Raw genomic sequence first — 21,623 nt, forward strand, 5'->3', positions numbered from 1 at the left:
CTCGATAAAGTATCGCATTGGGTAGATAATCTATTTGGGCCCAACCCTGAATTTTTGGGCCTCAACAGATGGTCTTTAATTATATTATGGTAAAAGTAGGTACTATATTTTGGCTTTTGGCTTTATCCTAATTAGCTGAAATTGAATTCCTACTTACCTAAATGATAAACTATATTGTGTGTGGAAAACTAAAGCTCAACAATAAATGTGAGTGGGAAATATAGCAGTGTGTATGAATAAAAAAACTAAACTTCCTAAAACATCTTCAACAATATCAAGGTACAAATGAATCCACTATGGCCTATCTCCTAATGGTGCATGAAAGAGAATTATCATAATTAATATTAACAAAGAATACCATATTAGGGTGTGCCTTAACTTGGTGGTGGCACGCTTACGCAATTTGAAGAATGACTAAAAGTTTCATAGGTCACCTCAGCTGAAAAGAGGGATATATAATTTCGCATGCTCGGTGGGACACACTATATGAGCAACCAAAAGGAATGGAATCATTCCTATCAGCCGATGAACTACAATGGCTATGACTCTTATGGCTCAAGTAGCCAATCCATCAGCCAACATGGTGAGCACAACCACAATGGCCAATATAGTTTTACCCATCAAGGTGGGTCTAACAACACATATGACTCAAGTAGCAAATTTGATGGCCAATATGGTGCGTACAATTAAGGGGATATGATCTTTTGAACCAAAATGGTTCGAATGATCAGCATATCTTTGGTGGCCAAACCAATCAAGTGGCATGGGGGCAATACACTTACCCATATTGTCAATACGGTTCCACCTATATGTACAATGAGCCTAATTATTGTTCCCACCAAGCAAATCATCCTATTGGCTATGGTGGCCAATTTAATCTCAAAGCGGGTAAGGGGCCATTTGGTGGCCTTACCCACATTGTGGAAGAATATATGAAGGAAATAAAGGAAACAACTAAGTTGAATGTTTTATTAAAAGAGTTCTCATATGGATTACAAACTTCTCACGACCTTTTCGTCCAAAGTTTGCTTAAGATTTCTTTATATATATATATATATATATATATATATGGTATTTTAGTTGTTTCTCGCTATCTTTCTCTTGTTTAGTGTCCTGCTCATATGGTAATCCTTTGTGCAGATTCTGTCATGCCTTCCAAATTGCTCTACACATTTAAAAAGTTCGTATGCTATTTCCTTAAAGACTTGGAATTAGCTTCTAAGGATTGTATCTCAAACTCTCAGTTATGCATTTGATTTGCACATAATTGATTGTTATTGTTGAAACCATGGACATACCTTCGAATGGAACAACTACACTGATTTCATCCCCTCTTCATTGTGAATTGAATTATAGATTAAATTGGCCACTAGACTCAATTGCATGTTCAATATGCATTTGCTACATTATGTGGTCCAATTGACATTGCATTGTATTTCAAATCGTCAATTTTATATGTACTTCGTGGAAAATTTGGATAATTTGCACATAATTTATTGTTATCGCAAAACCCATGGATGCACATTGGATTAATTTTGCCCTTATTTTTATGTATTGCCGCCAGTTCATTGTGAACCCATTCACTTCAAATATAGAGCAAGAGGAATGCAGCTCAGCTTCTCATACTTGATTCAATTTTCATAATCACTGAACCACAACCCACTTTCTCTTTGGTTTCTTTTAAATTTGTTTTGGTTTTCCTCCTTTTCGAGTCCAATGGAATTCTTTGTAGTCATGTCCTCCAAAATGTAAGAACTCACTAGTAGTCCTACCAAAATACCAACATTCATCAAAAGACGATTGCACTCATTCAATACAATTAAATGCCAAAAAAAAGTCAAACAAATGATATCGGAGAACCATTTCAAAGCACACCCTTATATAGAAAGTCATTCCTCACATTTAGATGTTCCTATTATAGGTGTTTACAACACCACACCAAGGTTTTGACCTTAGCTTCAAAAACTAATAATTTACCAGATGACCAATTGCATGACCTTAGTCTAGTGTAAGTAACCAATTACAAATATTCCTAACCGGTTACAGCCAGTTTCTTCTCATTCCCTTCATAACTATCTGGAGCTAAATAGAGAATAAAGGAGAAGCTTTTCTTTCCGACCAAAGCAATACAATTTCTGTATTCTTACAAGAAGCAGTTAACCAGACCTTATCAGACATCTTCATCAATCTCCTGTACAACCTCTCAGAAATCTCCTTGTGAATCACCTCTCAAAGACAAAACATTCTAAGTCTTCTTGGCCCATGTGATAATGGTCACTGCTCCAACATCGTCATATCAAAATTCGGCGCCTTACGCTCTGTATGAAAGGAGTGGTCCAACAAATATTAATTTCACTAAATTGTTGCTGAACAATCTCTAAACAAAATGGGCATATGAGAAGAGCTCTGTCGCTCTGAAGCAGGAAATTAATGTTCAAGAAAACAGTACACAATTTTGAATAAAAAATATAATCTTGTGAGACTCACCAGCATGTAGTGCTTGAAGATGGTGTTCAGAACTTTCTGTGGCTCTGCTGGACTTCAACTTGCTATCCTCACCCCTTCTCATTCTTCTTGAAGAGCTCAAAGAGCCTTCAACTGCACAAAATGAGAGTCAACATGCCAAAATTGATTGCACAGAATTGAAGGCACAAAAAATATTCACAACTACCCTTGTTTCCATAGAGCTCCCAATTTCACAAATTTTACAAGTTTGGAAATAATTTTTTGCTATTAAAATAAATGAATATTTGATGATAAGCCAGATATTGGGCCATGTTACATACCTTGCCATTCCCATACTACTTTTGATTCACCCTTCACCAGCTTTGGATAACAATCTACATGAGAATCCTCCTGAACCAACTCTTCTACCTACACATATTACAGATATTACTATTAGAAAGATAAACAATATTATGACCACTATTTTCAAACTACAAAGAATAATAGAACCCATAAAATCAAACTAAAATTTTCCTTTGGGATTGAAAGCAACTAAGATTAGGTAACAATACAAAAAATATAACAAAAATAACTAATTAAAGCTATACAAAATGGATGTACTTGAACTTTTCGATTTCATGTTTCTCACTACGGATATAATGATATATTTCATAGCTTGATGGTAACATTATAATGGGGTTAAAAATAAGTATTCTTCTATATCTTAATTTGGATGAATGGAATAAAAAAGCCTTGTACATACAAGTATACAGCAAGGCATTGTTATGTTTAATAGAGACTATGGGAAAACAATATATCTCTAAAAGGAGGCATGTAGGAGCCGTCATCATGCTGGTGCAAAACAAGTCAGAACTAATCCCTTAGGTGGTAAGAATGAAGTGGGGAAAGCGCGTAGGATTAGAATAGGTCATGATTTGAATCCTGCCCAGTGTAAAGAAAATAAAAATAACATGAATTAAATATGAGCCACAACTTGTGAGATCATAAAGCACAAAGATCTATACATCTAATTATCGTCATTGGCCCTAGTGAATCAAAGGTTGATTGTGACCTGACCCAACCCACCAAGCCAAACCCGAGTTTAGTTGGACATGAGTCAGCTGCAAAAGTAGTGGGCATCAGCTCGGGCTCAGTGATAGTCAAGTCAGGTTAACTTTTTGTTTGTTTTTTATAAGTTTAGAATTTCTTAAAGTAGATGTATGTTACATGTAACTAAAGGTTTTATAGCATATAAGAACAAGGAAGAAATTACTTGATTCATAAATAGAAACAAAACAAACCATATCAATCAAAACATTTCAAAAGGTTCTTACGTTAAAACGGCAATTCCATTGAAAATGTTCGGTTCAATAATAAACAGATCCAACTTGTCGTCCCCAAAAAGTAAGCATAATTTACAATCATAGATTAATTTGAATGTAGTTTGAACTCGAATGACATAGTTAAATACATACCACTTTAACAAAGGAATGCTACAATGGATACCAAAAGTACATTCACTGAAGAATTATGGATTAATAAATTATCAATCGAACAAGAAATTAAAGGTTGAAGTGATAATCAAATCCAAAGAAAGATGGAGATACCTTCTTCCACAATACAGGGTCTTTCCTCTCCTTTGGCAAAAGAAGACGATCTCGCAACCGAGAGGCAACAACCCATGGTTCACATTCACTATTCACACTCTTTGACATGAAGGCCTTCTCCTCAAGCACTTCACAAACCTACATAGTTGGCAATTAAAATCGTTTTAACAGAAGCAACTGAACAATTCAAATAAACCAAGGGATTAAAAAATTGCGTCTTGTTGAAGTTGTGCATCATTGACAATCATGTCTAGTACGCTCTTATAAATTAAGGTAACAGTTTACATGAATTTAAGGTAATATAACATTAGACCTAGCATGTTTCACTGAGGAAATTTATGTCCGAATTTTCTTTGACTTTTGAGTCTCATATTAGATGTTCTCTGCTGTGATATGAGGAGTTATTCCTGTCCCCTTCTCTTATTTCTTCTTCATCTATTTTTCAGGTTTTACTTGTTAAATATTCCAATACTTAGAAAAGGTTCAGCCCAATTCAATCATAAAGAAATACTTCTATTGATGGCTGCCTGCCATGCCACTAGCTTGTTTCCAGTTTCTCACAGCGATTTGTGCCTAATTTACAGCCCAAGATATCTATCTGAAATATATTGTTCAAAGTAACACTATCAAATATTTTAAAGAGCATTTGGAAAAAGAGAATACTTTTACTAGCAACACTATCAAATCTTTTTACGAGGATTTTACATATTAAATGCAAAGTTTTCCCGAATTATGTGCATGGGTCTAAGGTTTTCCCAATCTGACATGACACGGCTTGACATCAACATTAACATAATGTCCACTCATTGAGATGGAATGTCCACTTATTATTTCAGATGTCACACAGAAAAGACTGGACATTTCTCATGCAGGTCCATTCAGAAAATACAGGTACATTCATAAAACACAGGTACCTTCAGTTATTTTTTCAAAACTCAGGGATTTATGAGGTCAAGTCCTCAAATTTTAGTCTGGAAGATGGTGAAATCCTTATAATGTCTGACTTACAGAAATAATAACATAAAAGCCTAAAATGTAAATGCCCCTTTCCAAGTACAGAACAAATGGTATCATACATACCTGTTGGTAAAGCTCATCAACTCTAGTTGATAGACACCGTCTTCGGTGGAGTTTCCAAAGTATGAACGTTGATCCCACAAGCTGGAGATCTCAATACTGTCAACAAGCTTCAACATGTTGATACTAAAACATAATCATTAAAGGCTGCCTTTAAGAATGGAATACCAATGCACAAACTCGCAAAATAAGTAACGCATGCTCAGAGATCCATTGACGAATGCGACATGAAAAAGGTTTGTAATGTTCAGCTAGCATGTCAGGACACTTCAACTCTTTGACCCTATACACAAAGAAAAGTAAACACAAAATACAATGGTTAGGGTACATTCAGAAAGAGGAAAAGCTTTCCTCCATAATGACATACCCACGAGAACTTGTCCTCGTATCCAACATTCTATTGACAGTCTCCATTGTCCTTTCTTTTGTATACATATAAATGGCATTATCTGGGACATGTTCCAGCAGCTCGCGCTTATCTAAATCATTCCATATATCATTTTCTTCAACCTGTCAGAACCAGACAAGCTAAAGCATTGTCAAAGTGTATTTAACAGCAACCGAAAATATCCGTACAGAAATAAATTTGATCAATTTCATAGGATTTTAAAAGTCACTAACCCAAATTGTTTCAGTTCCATAGCACAAAAATTGAGCAAGTGCCCCACAAAGACGAATTTCTACCCTTTCTGCCTGTATTGTACAAGTCCAAATAAAACATAAATGTATCATGTATGTAAATCTATAAGTGTGTATAATACTCCAACGTAACTTATGCAATTTTTCATCCCTAGAATATTAGTGCAGCAAAAAGGAGGAGACTTTCAGGACGTACAAGTTTCTTAGCTGTTTCATTGATATCTCCATCTTCTATGCATAACTTCCCACGCTTCTTAAATCCTTGAAGACATTCCATCTTGCCTTGAAAACATTGTCCATTACTTGGGCAAGGCTCACAAGAATCTGTAATAATCCACATTGATTAATGTAAAATCACAATAGAAATATGCATCTTGCTGAAAACTATTGCTCATGAGTCATCAAGAGGTGATTTTGAGAATCAATCAACCCACAAATCCGTAGCCCAGGTGACTCACAGCCTCCCTCTCGCCCAAATGGGCTAGGGTTGAAAAGTATGCAGCCGAATGAATTAAAGGAACTAGAAGATACACTATAGGGCGCAGAGAAATGCCCACAAGAAATGCTAAACAATCCAGTAAACGCTATAAATGGATAACCCGCAAAGCTTGTATCAACATGTTTATTAAAAATCAGTAAAACTATTATTTCCACTATTTTATTCTCCATTTTATTTTCCAATCATCTGGATATAGATAATAGATGTACTGCCCTTATATCACCTTTGTACCACCATAGAACCATCAGTTGTGGTAATTTATGATGTAAAGAATCTTTACACGGAGATATTGCCTTTACAAACATGATTCAGTTATAAAACACAACAAAATTCTAGTCTACTTCACAACATAAATACAACTTGAACACAGGTCCCTTAAAGTCACGACAATAGGTAACAGAAAATGCTTGAGTTCGTTTGATGATGTGTGGCAAACCAGCAGCATAGGGTACCCGGGTGCATAATCAGCTCTGCAAGCCTACGTTACTGGGAGCCTACCCGCACTCTGGTCTGCGTACACAAAACAGACAGGACTTGAACCCAACAAGGGCCAACTTTAAGCCTGAGACAGACTGAAACCTGAAGTCAGAAGGTGACCATGCTCTGCTGCTATTCGGGGATACCCACAGACATGCATAGTTAGCCCCAGCTAACCAATTAACCCCTACAACAAATCTCCAATGACTTGGCACATCCCAGAGGTATAAATTCTATGAATAACTGCTATCCAGAGATCCGAAACACTTCTAAATCCAAATCTAAGCATACTGATCACAAACTGAGTTTGTAGCCACAGAGGCACACAACACCTTTTAAACTGAACACAGCCAATATAAAACAAACCCAAACGCAAAGAACCCATTTTCCCCCTCAAAAAATGAACACCGATCAATCCACAATCGAAATTCAGCTCAAAACAACAAAGCAAGTCACAAAACATCCAATATCTTGTTGGGGTTTCTCGAAAACAAACATAAAGTTGAGAGACCTACCCGGGAGGAAGTCCAGGGAGTCCAGGGAGCTATCACAGAAGGGCTTGGAGTGGGGGTTGATGAGAGTGGAGGACAAGAAATTGAGAGTCAAAGCGACCGAAGCTGCGATGGCCAGCGCTACTGTGAGCCTCGAGAACTCTTCTTTTGAGGGAAAGAAATTCTGGGATGGTTCCAATGTTGATGCAATGGAAGAAAGAGAGGACTCAGGGCTCCGCTTTGGTTTGGGTTTCGGGCGCTTCTTCGAAGTTGAAGACATTGATAAATTAATAGTGTTGTGTCGGTTACTGTGAGGCAAAAAAATGGAAGAGAGGAAGGAGAAAGGGGAGAGGAGAAATGAAAATGAAAGATAGGCGGCTGTCCCCTGGTTTTGTTTTGGCCTTCTGAAGCTATTAATCGGTCGGGTATAGGATGGCAAAAATCGCCGCGGGAGCGGGTACTCGTCGGGTCCCCGACTTTAACGGGAGAAGATTTCAGGAGCAAATGGGTACTGAGTATGGGAATCTCCGAATTTAAAAAATCCTCTACATGTATGGGAAAGGGATGGTATTGGCGTCCCCATCTCCGAATCCGACCCGAAAATATATATGTTTATATTGAAATAAATAAATATATAATTATATTATTTATGTTTAACTTTAAATTAACCACCCTCTCCCAATTCTTTCTAATCTTCTTTGGAATTTCATATTGATGTGATTTTAAATAGTTGAGTTGAACTTTATAATTAATTTGGATGTGTTGAATAATAATTTAATATGAAACTTAATGTAAAAATATATAATAAATATTTTTTATGCAAAAAAAAATCCGGGATTTAAGGCGGGTATGGGGAATAGTACCCCGACGGGAATGGGGATGGGGATTCCACGAAACCTATTAAACGGGGATGGGTTTGGGGACAGGGGCGGGGATGGAGACCTGAGAAGGGGATGGTATTGTCATACCCGGCCCCTACCTGACCCGTTGCCATCCAGCTTGACCCATTTAAGATTCCAAAATGGGTTGGGCTGATTTATTTTTATCTTTTTGACAAAACAATTTTTTAAACCACTTTAATATGTGAGGAGAAGCAAAATGACCCACTAGTATGGCTAGTTTGGAGTGCTTGCTCTTCCAAGGCAAAGTCTTGAGTTCGAGTTATAGTATCTGTATTTTGTGGGGGTGAGTTTAGTGTATTATCTGTTTGGGCCTAAATTTGGCACGCCAAAGTTCAAAAAACAGGCCCATGGTGAAATTACCTGCCCAGCCCAAAAAACTTGATAAACGAAATCATGATCCAGACAGGTTGGGCTTCAGGCCAGAATGTCAAAAACAAAACCCCCAGCCCAAGAAAGACCAACGTGGAAACTGTCATTTTGGGCTTCAAGGATCAGCCCATAATTTTTGTTGGGTTCAAACCCAAGGGATTAAAAACATACCCACGTGACTACCTCAGCTTTGAAAAGTCAGCAATTCCAACTAAAATAAAAAATGAGAGGGACATCTCTGAAGCACTGCCAACAGAAGATCAAAACTCATCTGTGATTGGAGATTTTGCTCCAAAGCAATACACCATCTTCCGAGGAATTCACGGGTCACGCTTTCTAAGTTAGAACGGGAAACAGGGAGTTGTTCAGAAAATACAAAAGAAAACCAACCGCCATAAAATTTAGCCCACACAGACGATGGCGGTGGTCGAAATAGAAAACTGCAACCCAGGAAACCAGGGAAGGGACTGCTTTAGGAGGTGACTACTGAGAGCTTATCTGCCATGATTGATAAAAATCCCTTCTACTTTACATTATAGGAGATCTTTTTACCGCCCATTATTAAAATCTAAACAAAAACACCTCCCTAAGAGGGTCTCTTATAAAAACGAAGGTAGGCAAGGAAGCAACGACACTCAATTCATCAATCAATAAAAAAAATACAACAAGAAAACAACCAAAAGCTCACTTGGATTCCAAGAGAAACCAGCTTTAGATCAGAATTCCAAAGTTCAGACTTAGAAAATAAGTCTTCTAAAACGAGATCTCTCTCGTTACAAATTTGGTTCAGCAAAAGCCAAGGCAAGCAGAGTTTGAGTTTTCACAAACGTGGAGACCTCAGCAAACTTATAAAGAGTCCTGCTCAAGCAGAACAACGCTCGTAGTGCAATCCCTAGCCTACCAGACCTTCGAAAATAGCCACTTCTGCCCCTTCAGACTGAAGAAGCCGTAGTTCTGCCCGCTCAAAAGCCTCCCAAGGCTTGAAGTAGATTAAAACTCTACCAAAATTGAACTTTGGTATCGATTTACAGCTGAAGCTAAGCAGTTGAAGTTGTTGACAGCTCAGTCCAGCACAGACATACTCAGTCCAGCCTGGATCAGAAGTTTCTACCGAGGCAGAAATGGGATTCCAGCCATCTTTTTGTCTTTCTAGAGTTGATTTCTCCCTTCTTAATTTTGTAAAAGGCAGTTCTACCTAAAACAGTCCACTTTATTATTATCTATTCTGGCCAGAACAACCATTTGATACTGAGATAAATTATGAAAGTCCTCACCAGTCTGAGGCAAGAAAAGAACTTACGTGGGAGATATTCCTCACCCAAATTCACAATCATTTGTTTTAGAAGTCAGTAACTTGGGGCGCAAGTTATCCACTCTAAAAAGAAGTCTGCTAGGATTTACATCGCTAGCAGTGGCACGCTCACACACCAAAGAAAGCTGACTTGTCGACCAACCAATGGTCTCCAAGCCAGTGGGGAACTTCGCCCTTCGACCTCAGGAGTAAACACGAAAACGGGTGAACATTATCGACGGAACTGGTATGATTCAATATCAATGTTGACACCGTAAAAAATCATGCAAAATTTCAGAAATCTTGCAATTTTTATAAACCAAGCTTGATACAAAGTTTACAAACAATCAAGATTCAAGAGCAACAACCAGAGGAGGTTTAGCGATGAGCAAATTAGGTTGTTAAGAGTCCCTAGTTGAAGTGGCTTATGTAGGTACTTTTACTTTTAACTTGTACTATTTGGTAAGGTATGATACCAAACGGGATCATAAATTTAGAATCGGTGTCGTGCCAAATAGTAACGAGATGACACGGTATCATCTCGTTTACACTTCAACATCAAGTGGGACGACACAAGATTGGCACGATTTGCCACGATTTCGGTATTCCGATTTTGATGCCCAACCCTAAACACACTTACTTGACCAACTGGCCTAACTAGTCATGGTGGGCTTCGACTGCAATTCACCTTAATTTTTTAGTGAATCAAATGAATGTAATTAACTTACTACTGCCATTCCAACGATTTGGAGCATTTGCCTTGCCATTTTCTTTCTTATTTTCTGAAAATTATGCTGTGAACGAAACTTGCATCACTGGCTGACTGAAGGAAAACTAAGTTTCCAGTTTTCCAGTAGTGTTGGTTGGGGAAACAGAGGTTTTATTTGAACGAAAACCCAACCTCTGATTTAGTGGAGGTGTTTAGCAGCCTCAGAAAAATATTAGGGTTTCAACAAAAACAAAAATGGAAAAAAAAAAAAAAAAAAAACAAATTGGGGGCTCCTTCAACAATATGCAAAACGCAATTAGTGCCCATCTCATACATGTCTGCTCTGTTTTCATCAGCAAGTAATGATCCTTCCTATATGCAGGCCTGACAGAACACACTGGCATAAAAGTTTTGAAGAACCAATGCTAAATGGCCAACAGAACTGACCACAAGCACAAATCCTCTGGCACAAACAGTTCCTCCAAACTTCCCCAGAAAATGGCTGTCTGGGAAAATGCCAAGTGCAAATGGAAACATTGGATTACATGCATCTCCATACCCATCTTAACTTTTCCTAAAACAAATGCTGTGATTGTGCAATGCTTATTGTCAAAACTATTTGATTAACAGGTAGTGATATTCAAATGAAAGATCAAGGCATTTGAAAGGAATCACAATCTTCACACCTGAAAAATTAGGTCTCTTGATTCGCCGACCCTTAGGAATTCCCTTCCCATTTTCCAACTCCAAATCCTAATCCATTCTAATATGACTGGAAATTATCCCACTACACTTGGTCTTTCCATTCCATCACTAATTTTCACTACAAAGGAGCTTCATGCAGAGTGCAGAGACCTATTGTTACTGAACCTCTAATACAGTTTCTACTTCTTCCACTGAATGACAATTTACAAGTTTGCAACCCAAGATTTCAAGAGACTGCAAAAGGGAATTTGAATTTCTAAAGCACAACATTTTGAATATAGAGTCCAACAAGAAGCTCTATTTCACATTAAAAACCCATATGTAGCTTAGAAACACAAACGCTATCCATTATGAAAGAGCATTTGAAGACCTTAAAAGTTACCTACAAGAACATCTAATCAGCTCTTAAAATCACAAAATAAAAATTTCGGTTCTTCTAAAACACAATGTATCATACTAAATTAACCATCTTTAAGCTAAAAGCTTCAAATTCACAGAAGTTGCAACAACCCCATGAATCTAAAAACATACCAGCAAAACCCTCAACAGAGCTTCTCTCAGAAATGCAAATTACAGTGAATAAACTACAAAAGCTCCCAAAAGGAAGGTCCTTTGCCTTGTGCAGTTGCTCAGAACACCACGCGAAACTGGGGTGCGTCGGAGCCACTGGCGGGGAGGATCTCCCAGCGGCAGGGCTCGAGGTCTTCGGAAACGGGGCAGTATCCGGCGAGAGTGACATTGTCGGCGGAAGCGGCGACCGACCCGAATTCAAAGACTGTGATGTTGGCGGGTCGAGGCACCTCAACGGCGCCGTTCATGCCCGGAGCCTCGACGGGTTTCGGAGCAGGGTTGGGCTTGGTTTCGGGTTTGGGGTCTTTGCCTTTCCACCATGAGAGCAGACCCATGACTGTCTTCTTGACCTGGTTGTTGTGACGGTAAATGGATTGGGTGATGGTAGCTTTGCATTAGCCGCATAAGGGCATATGTTTTTCTAAGAACAAACGATTATTATTTGGGGCTGGAGTTTGTACTATTTACGGGAGTGCCATTGGGCCAGGCTTAAGAAAAACACTACAGCAAAGATGCATCCGTCAAGCCCCACCCAAAACTGCTCATGCCACTCCACTCCATGGCAATCTGAACAGAATCAAATAGTGGAATTTTCAATCTTTGATTTCGTGAAGTTTTTGGAGGTCTAGGTCTTCACACTTTCAGAGTTTATACTGCCGGTTAGTGTTTGATCATATTCTCATTTTGTATGCATTTTCTGTAGACTTTACTATTGTATGAAATTTGGGATTGTAAGTTGTGAGATTGAGTTTATAATCACTTGGGTTTGGTTGAATTTTTGTGTGTTTTTGAGATGTGGGTATGTTTCACAAACTTTGATTTGGTTAGCTTTGGTTTATAAGATTATGATTCACATTTTGAATAGAAAATTTGACATGTTGACCTGAAAGAATATAGAATCCGATTCTGGAACGAGAGAATAACAAGAATAGTGGCTGCTTTTATGAGTTCATATATGCATTTAATACCATATGCCTGTATCTTAATGTAATTTTTTTTTTCTTTCAATCAGGGTTCTTTGTTGAAAATTTTTATTGACAGCCATGAATGAAGACCAACGCTTACTCTTCCTCAGCTCCTCTTCTCACTTCCCACCTCCACAAGGTCCACATTTTCTATCTCACATTTTTCCTCTCAACAAAATTATGTTTTCTGTTGATTTAATTTTGAAATGCTGGCATCAGGAGTGAAGCTATCGTATGGAACGTCTGGGTTCAGAGCGGATGCGTCCATCCTCCAATCGACGGTTTACAGGGTAGGAATTCTAGCGGCTCTAAGGGCCCTCAAGACCCAATCTGTGATCGGGCTGATGATCACAGCCTCTCACAACGAGGTCTCTGATAATGGAGTCAAAGTTGCTGACCCGAGTGGTGGAATGCTTTCTCAAGATTGGGAACCCTTCGCTGATACCCTCGCCAATGCTCGTCATCCCCAACATCTTGTTGAGGTCCTGTTTTCTTTCTCTATATAATCCTTGGATGTGTGTGTGTGTGTGTGTTTTTTTTTCCCGTTTCTTTTCGTCAGTTTGTATTGAAGGTTGACTGAAATCTTCAACAGTTGATAGCTGAATTTGTTCAAAAAGAAAACATCACACTTGATGGCGCAAAATCAGTGGAGATTTTGCTGGCAAGAGATACAAGGCCCAGCGGAGAATTTTTGCTTGAAGCTGCTAAACAGGTATCGGCTCTTCTACCATTGTTTAGGATGAAGTTTTTATAATCTCTTTAGGTTCTTGATCTAGTTAGGATTTTCTCCATTGAAGGGAATCGGTTCGATTATTGGAGCAGTTGCCCTTGACATGGGAATTTTAACTACTCCACAGCTACATTGGATGGTTCGTGCTAGAAATGGGGGTGTGAAAGCATCGGAAACTGATTACTTCAAGCAGCTTTCAAGCTCATTCAGGTAGTTGAAGATGGAGGTTGTGTCATGGCTTATGAGTTAGTTTGTTCTTGAAAAAATCATGTCTTGATTGAATGCCTTCACTTAAGGTCTTTTCTGTGGTTGGTTAGGTGCTTGGTGGATTTGAGTCCTAGTGGAACTCATGCCAACAATGTGGATGACAAGTTGGTTGTGGATGGGGCAAATGGTGTTGGTGGAGAAAAACTCGAAATATTGAAGACAATGTTGAATGGTTTGGCTATTGAGGTTCGGAACTCTGGAAAAGAAGGAGGTGTACTCAATGAAGGAGTTGGTGCTGATTATGTGCAAAAAGAGAAGGTTGTTCCCTTTAGTTTTGGTTCACAGGATATTGGGTTAAGGTCAGCCATCTTTTGATTATACAATGAATTTTAATTATCATTTACTTATAGCTTGCTTGAAATGCCTGCATCAATAGATACTGCTGGCAAATGCCTTAGAAACACATTAGCTTGAAAATTTCTTTTGATATCAATATATGGATGCAAAATACATGTACTAAATCAATGAGATAGATGGGAGAAACTTTGTGAAATTTGGTGGCTTATTTGACTTGTTCTTATTCCTTCGTGGTCTATATTACGTTTCATTGGGCAACACTTATGATGTTTTTCATAATAGCATAACTAGTGGCAAGTTTACTGCTTCTAAAAACTTGAATTTTGATCTTATTTAACAACTAGTTGGAGTGCTTACAAGGGATATATACACCTATTATTGATATAAATGATCATGGTCTCAGAAACAATCTTGACTTTTATTTCTCATGATGTTTTTCCCTAAAACTAGTTTGGTTTGTTTACAAAGGATGCCAGTGTGCAATAATCCAAGCATTGTTTTGTGGTTTCAAACTGGTCATTTTTTTATGTTGTCAACTTATTAATGTTGCATTGTTGATGCAAAGTGTTACATTCAATGATAAGAAGGGCAAGGACTAACTGCTTGCATGGTTCTAGCTTTTCAGGTGTGCTAGTTTGGATGGTGATGCTGATCGGCTTGTATATTTTGTTGTGCCATCTACAAGTAGTAACAAGATTGAACTCGTTGATGGGGACAAGATTTTGTCCTTGTTTGCTATATTCATCAAGGAGCAACTAAGCATTTTGAATAAGGAAATAGATGTTAAGGCAAAAAATGGTTATCAATGTCACCTTGGTATTGTGCAAACAGCTTATGCAAATGGAGCATCCACCGATTATCTCAAACAGTTAGGGTTAGAAGTCACATTTACTCCTACAGGGGTAAAATATCTGCACGAGAAAGCTGCGGGGTATGATATCGGGATTTACTTTGAGGCAAATGGCCATGGCACCATCTTGTTCTCAGAACAGTTTTTATGCTGGTTAAAGGCCAGGACTACTGAGCTTTCTGCTATAGCTAAAGGTTAAACCAAACAGACTTTATGTGTTTTATAAGTGCTGACACGATTGTCCATTACCTATTTTAATGAAGTATATGGTTGTTTCTTTCAGGTTCAGAACAGCATAAGGCTGCTTTGAGACTATTGGCGGTTAGCGAATTGATTAACCAGGCTGTTGGGGATGCATTGAGTGGGGTGCTCTTGGTGGAGGCAATTCTGAAACATATGGGATGGTCAATACAGAGATGGAATGAGCTTTATCAGGATCTACCCAGTAGGCAGCTAAAGGCAAGTGCCATTGATCATCTTTCTATGTTCCATGCTGTTTCTTCTCTTTATAGTTGTTTTGTTTTTGGGCTTGCATTTGTCATTCGTTTTACAAAATAATTGATTTTCCGTCATTTTTTTTGTTGGAGGCAACTTGCCTGGAAGAATAGTTGTGTAAATGCTTAAGCTTCAGCTTTGTTAAGTATAATATTATTCAGAAACTAATTCTTTCACTTTTTAATTATCAGGTCAAAGTTGTGGACCGAAGTGCTGTTGTTACAGCAAATGCAGAAACCGTGGCTGTGACACCCCCTGGCATTCAAGAAGCCATCAACGCTGAAACTGGTAAGCAGCAAATGAAATCTTGTCCTTTTATCTTACATGCTGTTCAATATTTTCTCTGCACGATATCCGTATTGATTATTGGTCTGGCCATTAAATTGCTTGGCCAGCTTTTAAAAACAAACTTATGCATTGGCATTCTGTATTCATCATTATGGAGAAACTTTTCAAAGTGATGACTGCTATGTTTCACATTGTAGAACTAGATTTCTACCGGTATATTCAATTTATAAACAAACTTTTGAAGATGATTTTTTTTGTTCCTATTTATATTGCAGCTAAACACCTTAGAGGCCGATGTTTTATACGACCATCGGGAACAGAAGATGTTATACGTGTATATGCAGAGGCATCCTCACAGGATGCAGCAGATAACCTAGCCCACTCTGTGGCAAAACTAGTAGACCAGTTCCTTGGGTTTGGCAGCTCCTAATGATATCTCCAGCTTTCACGGAGCGCTTCTTAGACATCAGATTAGGCTTAATGCCGAATGAATAATAATTGGGGGGGAGGTTAGCGGGGACAAAGCAGGAAGCGTGAAAACATTGAATTTGTCTTGTAACCCTACATTCTATTATACATTGGTTTTGATAATGTATTATCAAAAAAGACACTAGTTTTCGGTCGCCATCCTTTACTGTGGTATTCTAAGCATCGTCAAGTACGCCATCCAAAACGTTTTGAATTGTGATTCAGCATTACATGCCGTTCAGTTTTTGTGAACCAGATAAAATAGTTGCAAATTAAAACGCTCCAACACACAAGCATATGACAAAAACCAGATTAACCAGACCTAAAAAACAAATTGAGCATCAAGTAAACTTGCACTAATGTGCTTCAGCAACTTCAAGAACCTTTGCTGAGTATTTTTTGGTTTGAGACCTCTGTTGATTAATGCTAAACATATTCCACATAACAACAGAGAGAGAATTGAGCTTGCTCTTAAATTTCCAATTTACTGAAGTTGTTGAATTCCTCAGAGTAAAGGCTTCTTGCAGAACCATATGGATCGATTCCAATATACCAAGTAACTCTAAATCATTTTAAGTGGCATGATATGGATAATTTAGACTTGAGCTTGCTAAGAGCCACTCATACACCACTTAATGACAAAATGGAAGCTTTTGAAGTAACATTCTTCAAATGAAACATGAGTTTTTTTCCTTGAGAAAAAGCTGAGTCAATAAACTTGCCTATAAAAACTACAATGGCAGTGCAAAAAGAGAGTGATGTATTGGCCATGATACTCCAGAAGGAAAGAAGACATGGTTTATAAGTCCATCAAGCATCTGCTTGAGCCATATATTCTCACAGGCCTCTGCACAATATGAATTCAGAAAATCAGTATACACATAAGAAGGTAAACAACGAAAATATTTTTTAAGCAAAAACAAGAAAGGCATCCATAAAGATATTCACATTGAAAAAGGAAGATTTAAACTATAAAAAAAGGGAAAAAAGAAGTGTGGAAATTAAAACAACAATAAGTAAAGTCCATTGACAATGAAATATGAATAGTTCCAACTCACAATATAATCTTGGGAAGAGATGGCACTTGTTTGGTTTGGGCTTTGCATCCTTGTCAACATTCCAAAATCTAGAATTCTAGTGAAAAACTATAACTTGCTCTCCAAGTATATATAAACTTCATAACTCAACAGAAAGGGGTTTGTGCTTGAGGTTCACTTTCAACTAGAGAAACTTAGGGAAAAGCAACGACTAGAAACCTTAAATATTTTCTTATGCTTGGTTACATGAAGAATAGAAAGGGAAAATAAAGCAAACTAAACACAGTTTGCCTAAGTTTTGTTCTATAAGTTGAATCTTTATCCCTTTCTCAAACAAGGGTTTACCAAACAAATGGTTGAGCAACATTTCCAAGTCACTTTTACGGGTAGTTTACAATAGGACAACTACAAAAACAACTAAGCACTCGAGCAAACACTGGTTTTCACAGGCTTAACCACAAACACTTTAGCTACAAACAAGCTACAAGCTAGGGAGGCCTTCAATTCAATAAAACATTCCGGGATCTATCAATTGGCACAAAACCCAATTTCAACATACACATTCTTAATCATGTAATGTAAACATTATGCATAATCTACAATCCAGCTATTGCAATTCACTGAACCCGTGTGAACAAAAAAAAACCCCAAAAATAAGATATGGGTTTTGTGAAATGGGTATGTATGTATGTATACCTGACTTTCTTGGAGAGGATGACCTTGAGCTTGCGAGCGAGGTCCTGAGATTTGATTCTACGCTCGAGGTTCTTGCGAGCCAAGACGCGTTTCTCAGAGTTCTTGATGTGGTGGGTTTGCTCGTGCTTTATCATCCGTTCGATCCCACTGGACTGCATCTTCCTCTGCATAAACGTCAGCGCCGACTCCAGGTTCCCGTTCAAGACCTTCACCCGAATCCCTCTCCATTGTTCTTGACGATGATGGTGCCCGTGGCTCACTGAGTCGACGCCCTGACTCGACCGTTTGAAAACGTTCCACACACTCCGAGCCGCCGAGTTCATTGCTTGGGCTTGTCTGTTTTTCTAGGGATATGGATGGATGGCAGCGATGGCTGTTCAAGTGAGTCGGCGGGCCGCCGGCAGCAGCAACACAAATGCGGCAGCGACAAGAGGTGCTGGAGTAGAATGAGAAGATGAGAGAAAAGAATTGAGAATTGGGAGTTTTGGGGGCTGGGGAGTCGAAAATGAGTTTTGGGAGTTTTTTTTTTTGTTTTTTTTTTATAAAAGGCCTGGCTCAAAACGGCGTCGTTTTACTAACAACCCATTTTGAAGAAGCAAAACTTGGTGTTTCAAAAGCAGCCAAGCGTCCCAGAAGGAGAGAAGCGCGAGTTTTGCTTACGATGGCGTACTGAGAGAGAAGAGAGAGAATAATAGGCAGCATAATAATAACAACAACAATGGCTCCAAGATCTCTGATTCTTCACCGACTCACGCCCTTCTTTGCAGCTCGAATCAGGCAGAACCAGAGGCTTCTAAGCTCTTCTTTCTATTCGTCTTCTGCTGTAGAAGAAGCCTCTTCTTCATCTTCATCTTCATCTCCGTCCCTCGATGCTGTTGTGATGACTGATACATGTGTTCAAGTACCCTCTCTCCCTCCCTTCTCTGTTTGTGCTTGAAGATTTTTGTTTTTGATGGCTTGCCTGGATTTTCCATTTCTGTTTATGGGTCCTTTTTCCTTGTTCTCAATTTGGGATCTTTATGAAGTTTTTCTAATTCATTGGGATGCAAAAATTTTGTAGTTTGCTTTATTTGTATGCAAAGAAAATGAAGATAGAATTTATTTATTTATTTATTTATTTATTGAAGTTGAATGAATTTTTTATTTGCTTATTGTATTTCAGAAACAAAAAGCATAAGCCTCAACACAATGTCACAAACTGGTTTTTATTCAGTTGTTTAGCTAACTTGTGATGAACCATTTTCTTTTGATTAGAGACTCTAAAGATGATAAGTTTTGTCTTGATATAATCAGTTATCCTAGATTCTGTATGTAGCTATAGAGACACAGAAAAAAATGAAGTGGGTTATGCTAATTGTTACAGAACTGTGTAGTGGATGGACGAAGACAAGTTCTGTTTTTTTCTTTCAGACCAATGAGCCAAGCAGCTTTGTTTTAGAAGATGTTTGCAGTAGCATTTCTATTTTTTGTTTTGATAATGTTGGTTATCGTGCTCATGAAAGGCAGTTTTTAGATGAGTGCCATGTAATTTATGACCTTTGGGTTTGTAATCCTTATTTATATCGTGAGTTGGTGACATTGGTGTGCTGACTTTGGCTTCTCAATGAATGTCTCACAGAGAATGAAGCAGCTGCAAGCCAGTGAAGCAGAGGGAAAGATGCTTCGCTTGAGTGTAGAAACTGGTGGATGTTCTGGGTTCCAATATGTTTTTGATCTGGATGACAAAACCCACCCAGATGACAGGTTTTTGTCTCCTCTTCATTCTCTATATTTCAAATTCTTGACTAAATGCACTTTTGCTTATCTGGGTTGCTTGTTTAATTGGAGATCCATACATTCAATAATAGAGTATTTGAGAAAGAAGGAGTAAAGTTGGTGGTCGACAATGTTTCATATGATTTTGTGAAAGGGGCAACTGTTGATTATGTTGAGGAGCTGATCCGTTCTGCTTTCCAAGTAAGTCAATTTGTTCTGTTGCCTTTGCATGCTTTATTCTTGTATTATGCTTCTCAGAACTGCATGTGCACATTGAATCTTATACATGTGAACCCTACATGGAAATTCATTGTATGGGATATGTGAACTAGGATAATGAGCAAGAAGGATATTCTTCATAATGAAAGATCTATTTTTAAAGTTTTTCTTTAAAATTTGTGAGTATTGGAGCTTAAGAAAAGTAAGAACCATCTGCTAGACATAAAAGCTATCATAATGGTGTCCAATATATCAAATATTAAAGATTTTGTGTAGGTCTTGGCTCTCCTTTGCACAGTGGTTCACATGTAAGAAGCATATGATAATGGTACCCTTGATGGGCTATCAAACAATGTAGTGGGCATGAAACATATCATTATGGTGCCATATGTCATATAGTTGGCATAGAAATTGTCTGAATGTTGCCTTTATTTGGCATCACTGTCTATATTATATCCTAAATAGGTTGCAGTAATTGAAAGATAATAGGCAATGCAATGCAATATGGTGCTCATCTGCCAGTGCAACAAACAGGTTAATGCTGGTGTCCTGTGGTTGTTTAGATTTGTTGTTTGTGCCTGTCTTTTGGTAAACAAAATGGGGATGTAAATTAAGATCTCGAATCTGCTGAGTTCCATCTAAATTTGGTAGGACAAAACTCTTTTAGTAGTCTAAGTAGACCTGTTGCTTATTTTAGATGTTCATGTCTCAATGGGATGTGCTCTTCAGGAACGTTCTATGGTACTAAGAAGTGTGTGGCATGAAGTTAAATTATTATTTTTTAAATTTTAGTTTTCTCTAGGCTTTACCGAGTGGGAGAAATACTGGTCCCACTCTAGTAGTCTACTTTCTGCAGAACTTGAGGCACAAATCAATCCGATACATTAGAATACTGCAGTCTTTTGCAGCCTGGAGAAAATTAATAGAACTAGAGCTTATAATTTGGTTTGAAGCTATTTGGAATTTGTCATTTGCATTTCTTTTCAGTTATCGGTTACAGTGTGTCAGATGCCTCGACATAGCATGTTTACGATTTCCTGATTGATTATATGTTTGTCTTTGGGTAGTTATCTTATGATGCTATAAATAATCTTATCAAAGCCAATGGCCTCTAGGCCACAAGAGAAGTGTCATTTAAATATCACATCCTTTATACAAGGAATTATGTACAAGTAACCCAATCCTGGTTTTTCATTCAGGTGACTACAAATCCAAGTGCAGTAGGTGGGTGCAGTTGTAAAAGTTCCTTCATGGTCAAATGATAGATTTGCAAGTACTTTTATGCACTCCCTTCCAAGATAGCTAAAACTAAGAGGTGAATTAGGTTCAGCCTAAACGGGTGCTTACATATAAATGTTTACTTGATTTTTTTTTAAATAATAATTATGCAAGTACATTGTATAATATTTGTGATGTACCAAACGCTTGTACCTCATATATTTCATTGAGATATTTTTCTTATACTTTGTCAGCCTTCTGGCTCGGTGGTTTTAGTACCACAGACTTATGTCCGTCACTCGGAATTCATTAGGTTAGCCCCCTGTGCTGCTTCTTGATTGTGTTTTAGTGGAAACAGCTGTAAGTAGTGTGAATCTTTGATAGTCACCTAGCTTGAACACATGCTGCTTTCTAGAAACTGAAGATTGAATTGGTTGGCATCGTGTAGATCAATAGTTGCTACTTGCAAGGAAGGTTTACAGCTGACTGACCCATCAAATGAATGATTGTGAAAAGCCCTTACATGTTTAATGATTCAAAACTCCAAAGAATGGGAA

At 38.0% G+C, this 21,623-nt stretch overlaps 5 protein-coding genes across 6 annotated transcripts; 2 read left to right on the forward strand and 3 right to left on the reverse strand.

The window, feature by feature from the left end:
- Window positions 1,847–7,727, reverse strand: LOC18777600. Of its 2 annotated transcripts, XM_020564642.1 has the most exons (10): window positions 7,260–7,725; window positions 5,965–6,092; window positions 5,751–5,822; window positions 5,497–5,639; window positions 5,298–5,412; window positions 5,133–5,213; window positions 4,053–4,190; window positions 2,787–2,874; window positions 2,488–2,598; window positions 1,847–2,318 (listed from the first exon to the last, which is right to left on the reverse strand). In XM_020564642.1, the coding sequence occupies exons 1-10, from the start codon at window positions 7,513–7,515 to the stop codon at window positions 2,275–2,277; spliced, it is 1,176 nt and encodes a 391-aa protein (XP_020420231.1). In that variant the 5' UTR covers window positions 7,516–7,725; the 3' UTR covers window positions 1,847–2,274. The 2 variants fall into 2 exon arrangements, with proteins under 2 accessions (XP_020420231.1, XP_020420232.1); XM_020564643.1 differs by lacking the exons at window positions 1,847–2,318; window positions 2,488–2,598; window positions 2,787–2,874 and adding an exon at window positions 2,917–3,387 and having other exon boundaries at window positions 7,260–7,727.
- Window positions 11,465–12,189, reverse strand: LOC18777826. Its single transcript, XM_007210936.2, has one exon. The coding sequence runs from the start codon at window positions 12,114–12,116 to the stop codon at window positions 11,841–11,843; it is 276 nt and encodes a 91-aa protein (XP_007210998.1). The 5' UTR covers window positions 12,117–12,189; the 3' UTR covers window positions 11,465–11,840.
- On the forward strand, window positions 12,290–16,300 carry LOC18777806 (phosphoacetylglucosamine mutase). Its single transcript, XM_007209036.2, has 10 exons — window positions 12,290–12,440; window positions 12,794–12,885; window positions 12,966–13,228; window positions 13,339–13,458; window positions 13,544–13,686; window positions 13,794–14,042; window positions 14,666–15,084; window positions 15,174–15,349; window positions 15,577–15,673; window positions 15,949–16,300. Exons 2-10 carry the CDS (start codon window positions 12,825–12,827, stop codon window positions 16,101–16,103), a joined length of 1,683 nt encoding a protein of 560 aa, XP_007209098.1. The 5' UTR covers window positions 12,290–12,440; window positions 12,794–12,824; the 3' UTR covers window positions 16,104–16,300.
- Window positions 16,663–18,396, reverse strand: LOC18775973. Its single transcript, XM_020563605.1, has 2 exons — window positions 17,875–18,396; window positions 16,663–16,988 (listed from the first exon to the last, which is right to left on the reverse strand). The coding sequence occupies exons 1-2, from the start codon at window positions 18,195–18,197 to the stop codon at window positions 16,979–16,981; spliced, it is 333 nt and encodes a 110-aa protein (XP_020419194.1). The 5' UTR covers window positions 18,198–18,396; the 3' UTR covers window positions 16,663–16,978.
- LOC18777787 (iron-sulfur assembly protein IscA-like 2, mitochondrial) lies at window positions 18,490–21,311 on the forward strand. The gene is made up of 4 exons (XM_007209661.2): window positions 18,490–18,775; window positions 19,493–19,617; window positions 19,722–19,830; window positions 21,048–21,311. Exons 1-4 carry the CDS (start codon window positions 18,593–18,595, stop codon window positions 21,108–21,110), a joined length of 480 nt encoding a protein of 159 aa, XP_007209723.1. The 5' UTR covers window positions 18,490–18,592; the 3' UTR covers window positions 21,111–21,311.

This window comes from Prunus persica, chromosome G5, assembly GCF_000346465.2.
Source record: "Prunus persica cultivar Lovell chromosome G5, Prunus_persica_NCBIv2, whole genome shotgun sequence".
NCBI lineage: Eukaryota > Viridiplantae > Streptophyta > Magnoliopsida > Rosales > Rosaceae > Prunus > Prunus persica.

Coding starts and splice junctions, on each gene's coding strand:
- LOC18777826 (XM_007210936.2), bottom strand. CDS start 12,116: ATGGGTCTGCTCTCATGGTGGAAAGGCAAAGACCCCAAACCCGAAACC.
- LOC18777787 (XM_007209661.2), top strand. CDS start 18,593: ATGGCTCCAAGATCTCTGATTCTTCACCGACTCACGCCCTTCTTTGCA. Junction 18,776..19,492: donor TGACTGATACATGTGTTCAA/GTACCCTCTCTC, acceptor AATGTCTCACAG/AGAATGAAGCAGCTGCAAGC. Junction 19,618..19,721: donor AAAACCCACCCAGATGACAG/GTTTTTGTCTCC, acceptor ATTCAATAATAG/AGTATTTGAGAAAGAAGGAG.
- LOC18775973 (XM_020563605.1), bottom strand. CDS start 18,197: ATGAACTCGGCGGCTCGGAGTGTGTGGAACGTTTTCAAACGGTCGAGT.
- LOC18777600 (XM_020564642.1), bottom strand. CDS start 7,515: ATGTCTTCAACTTCGAAGAAGCGCCCGAAACCCAAACCAAAGCGGAGC. Junction 6,093..7,259: donor CTCCCTGGACTTCCTCCCGG/GTAGGTCTCTCA, acceptor GGATTATTACAG/ATTCTTGTGAGCCTTGCCCA. Junction 5,640..5,750: donor ATGGAACTGAAACAATTTGG/GTTAGTGACTTT, acceptor TGGTTCTGACAG/GTTGAAGAAAATGATATATG.
- LOC18777806 (XM_007209036.2), top strand. CDS start 12,825: ATGAATGAAGACCAACGCTTACTCTTCCTCAGCTCCTCTTCTCACTTC. Junction 13,459..13,543: donor TGCTTGAAGCTGCTAAACAG/GTATCGGCTCTT, acceptor TCTCCATTGAAG/GGAATCGGTTCGATTATTGG. Junction 14,043..14,665: donor TCACAGGATATTGGGTTAAG/GTCAGCCATCTT, acceptor CTAGCTTTTCAG/GTGTGCTAGTTTGGATGGTG.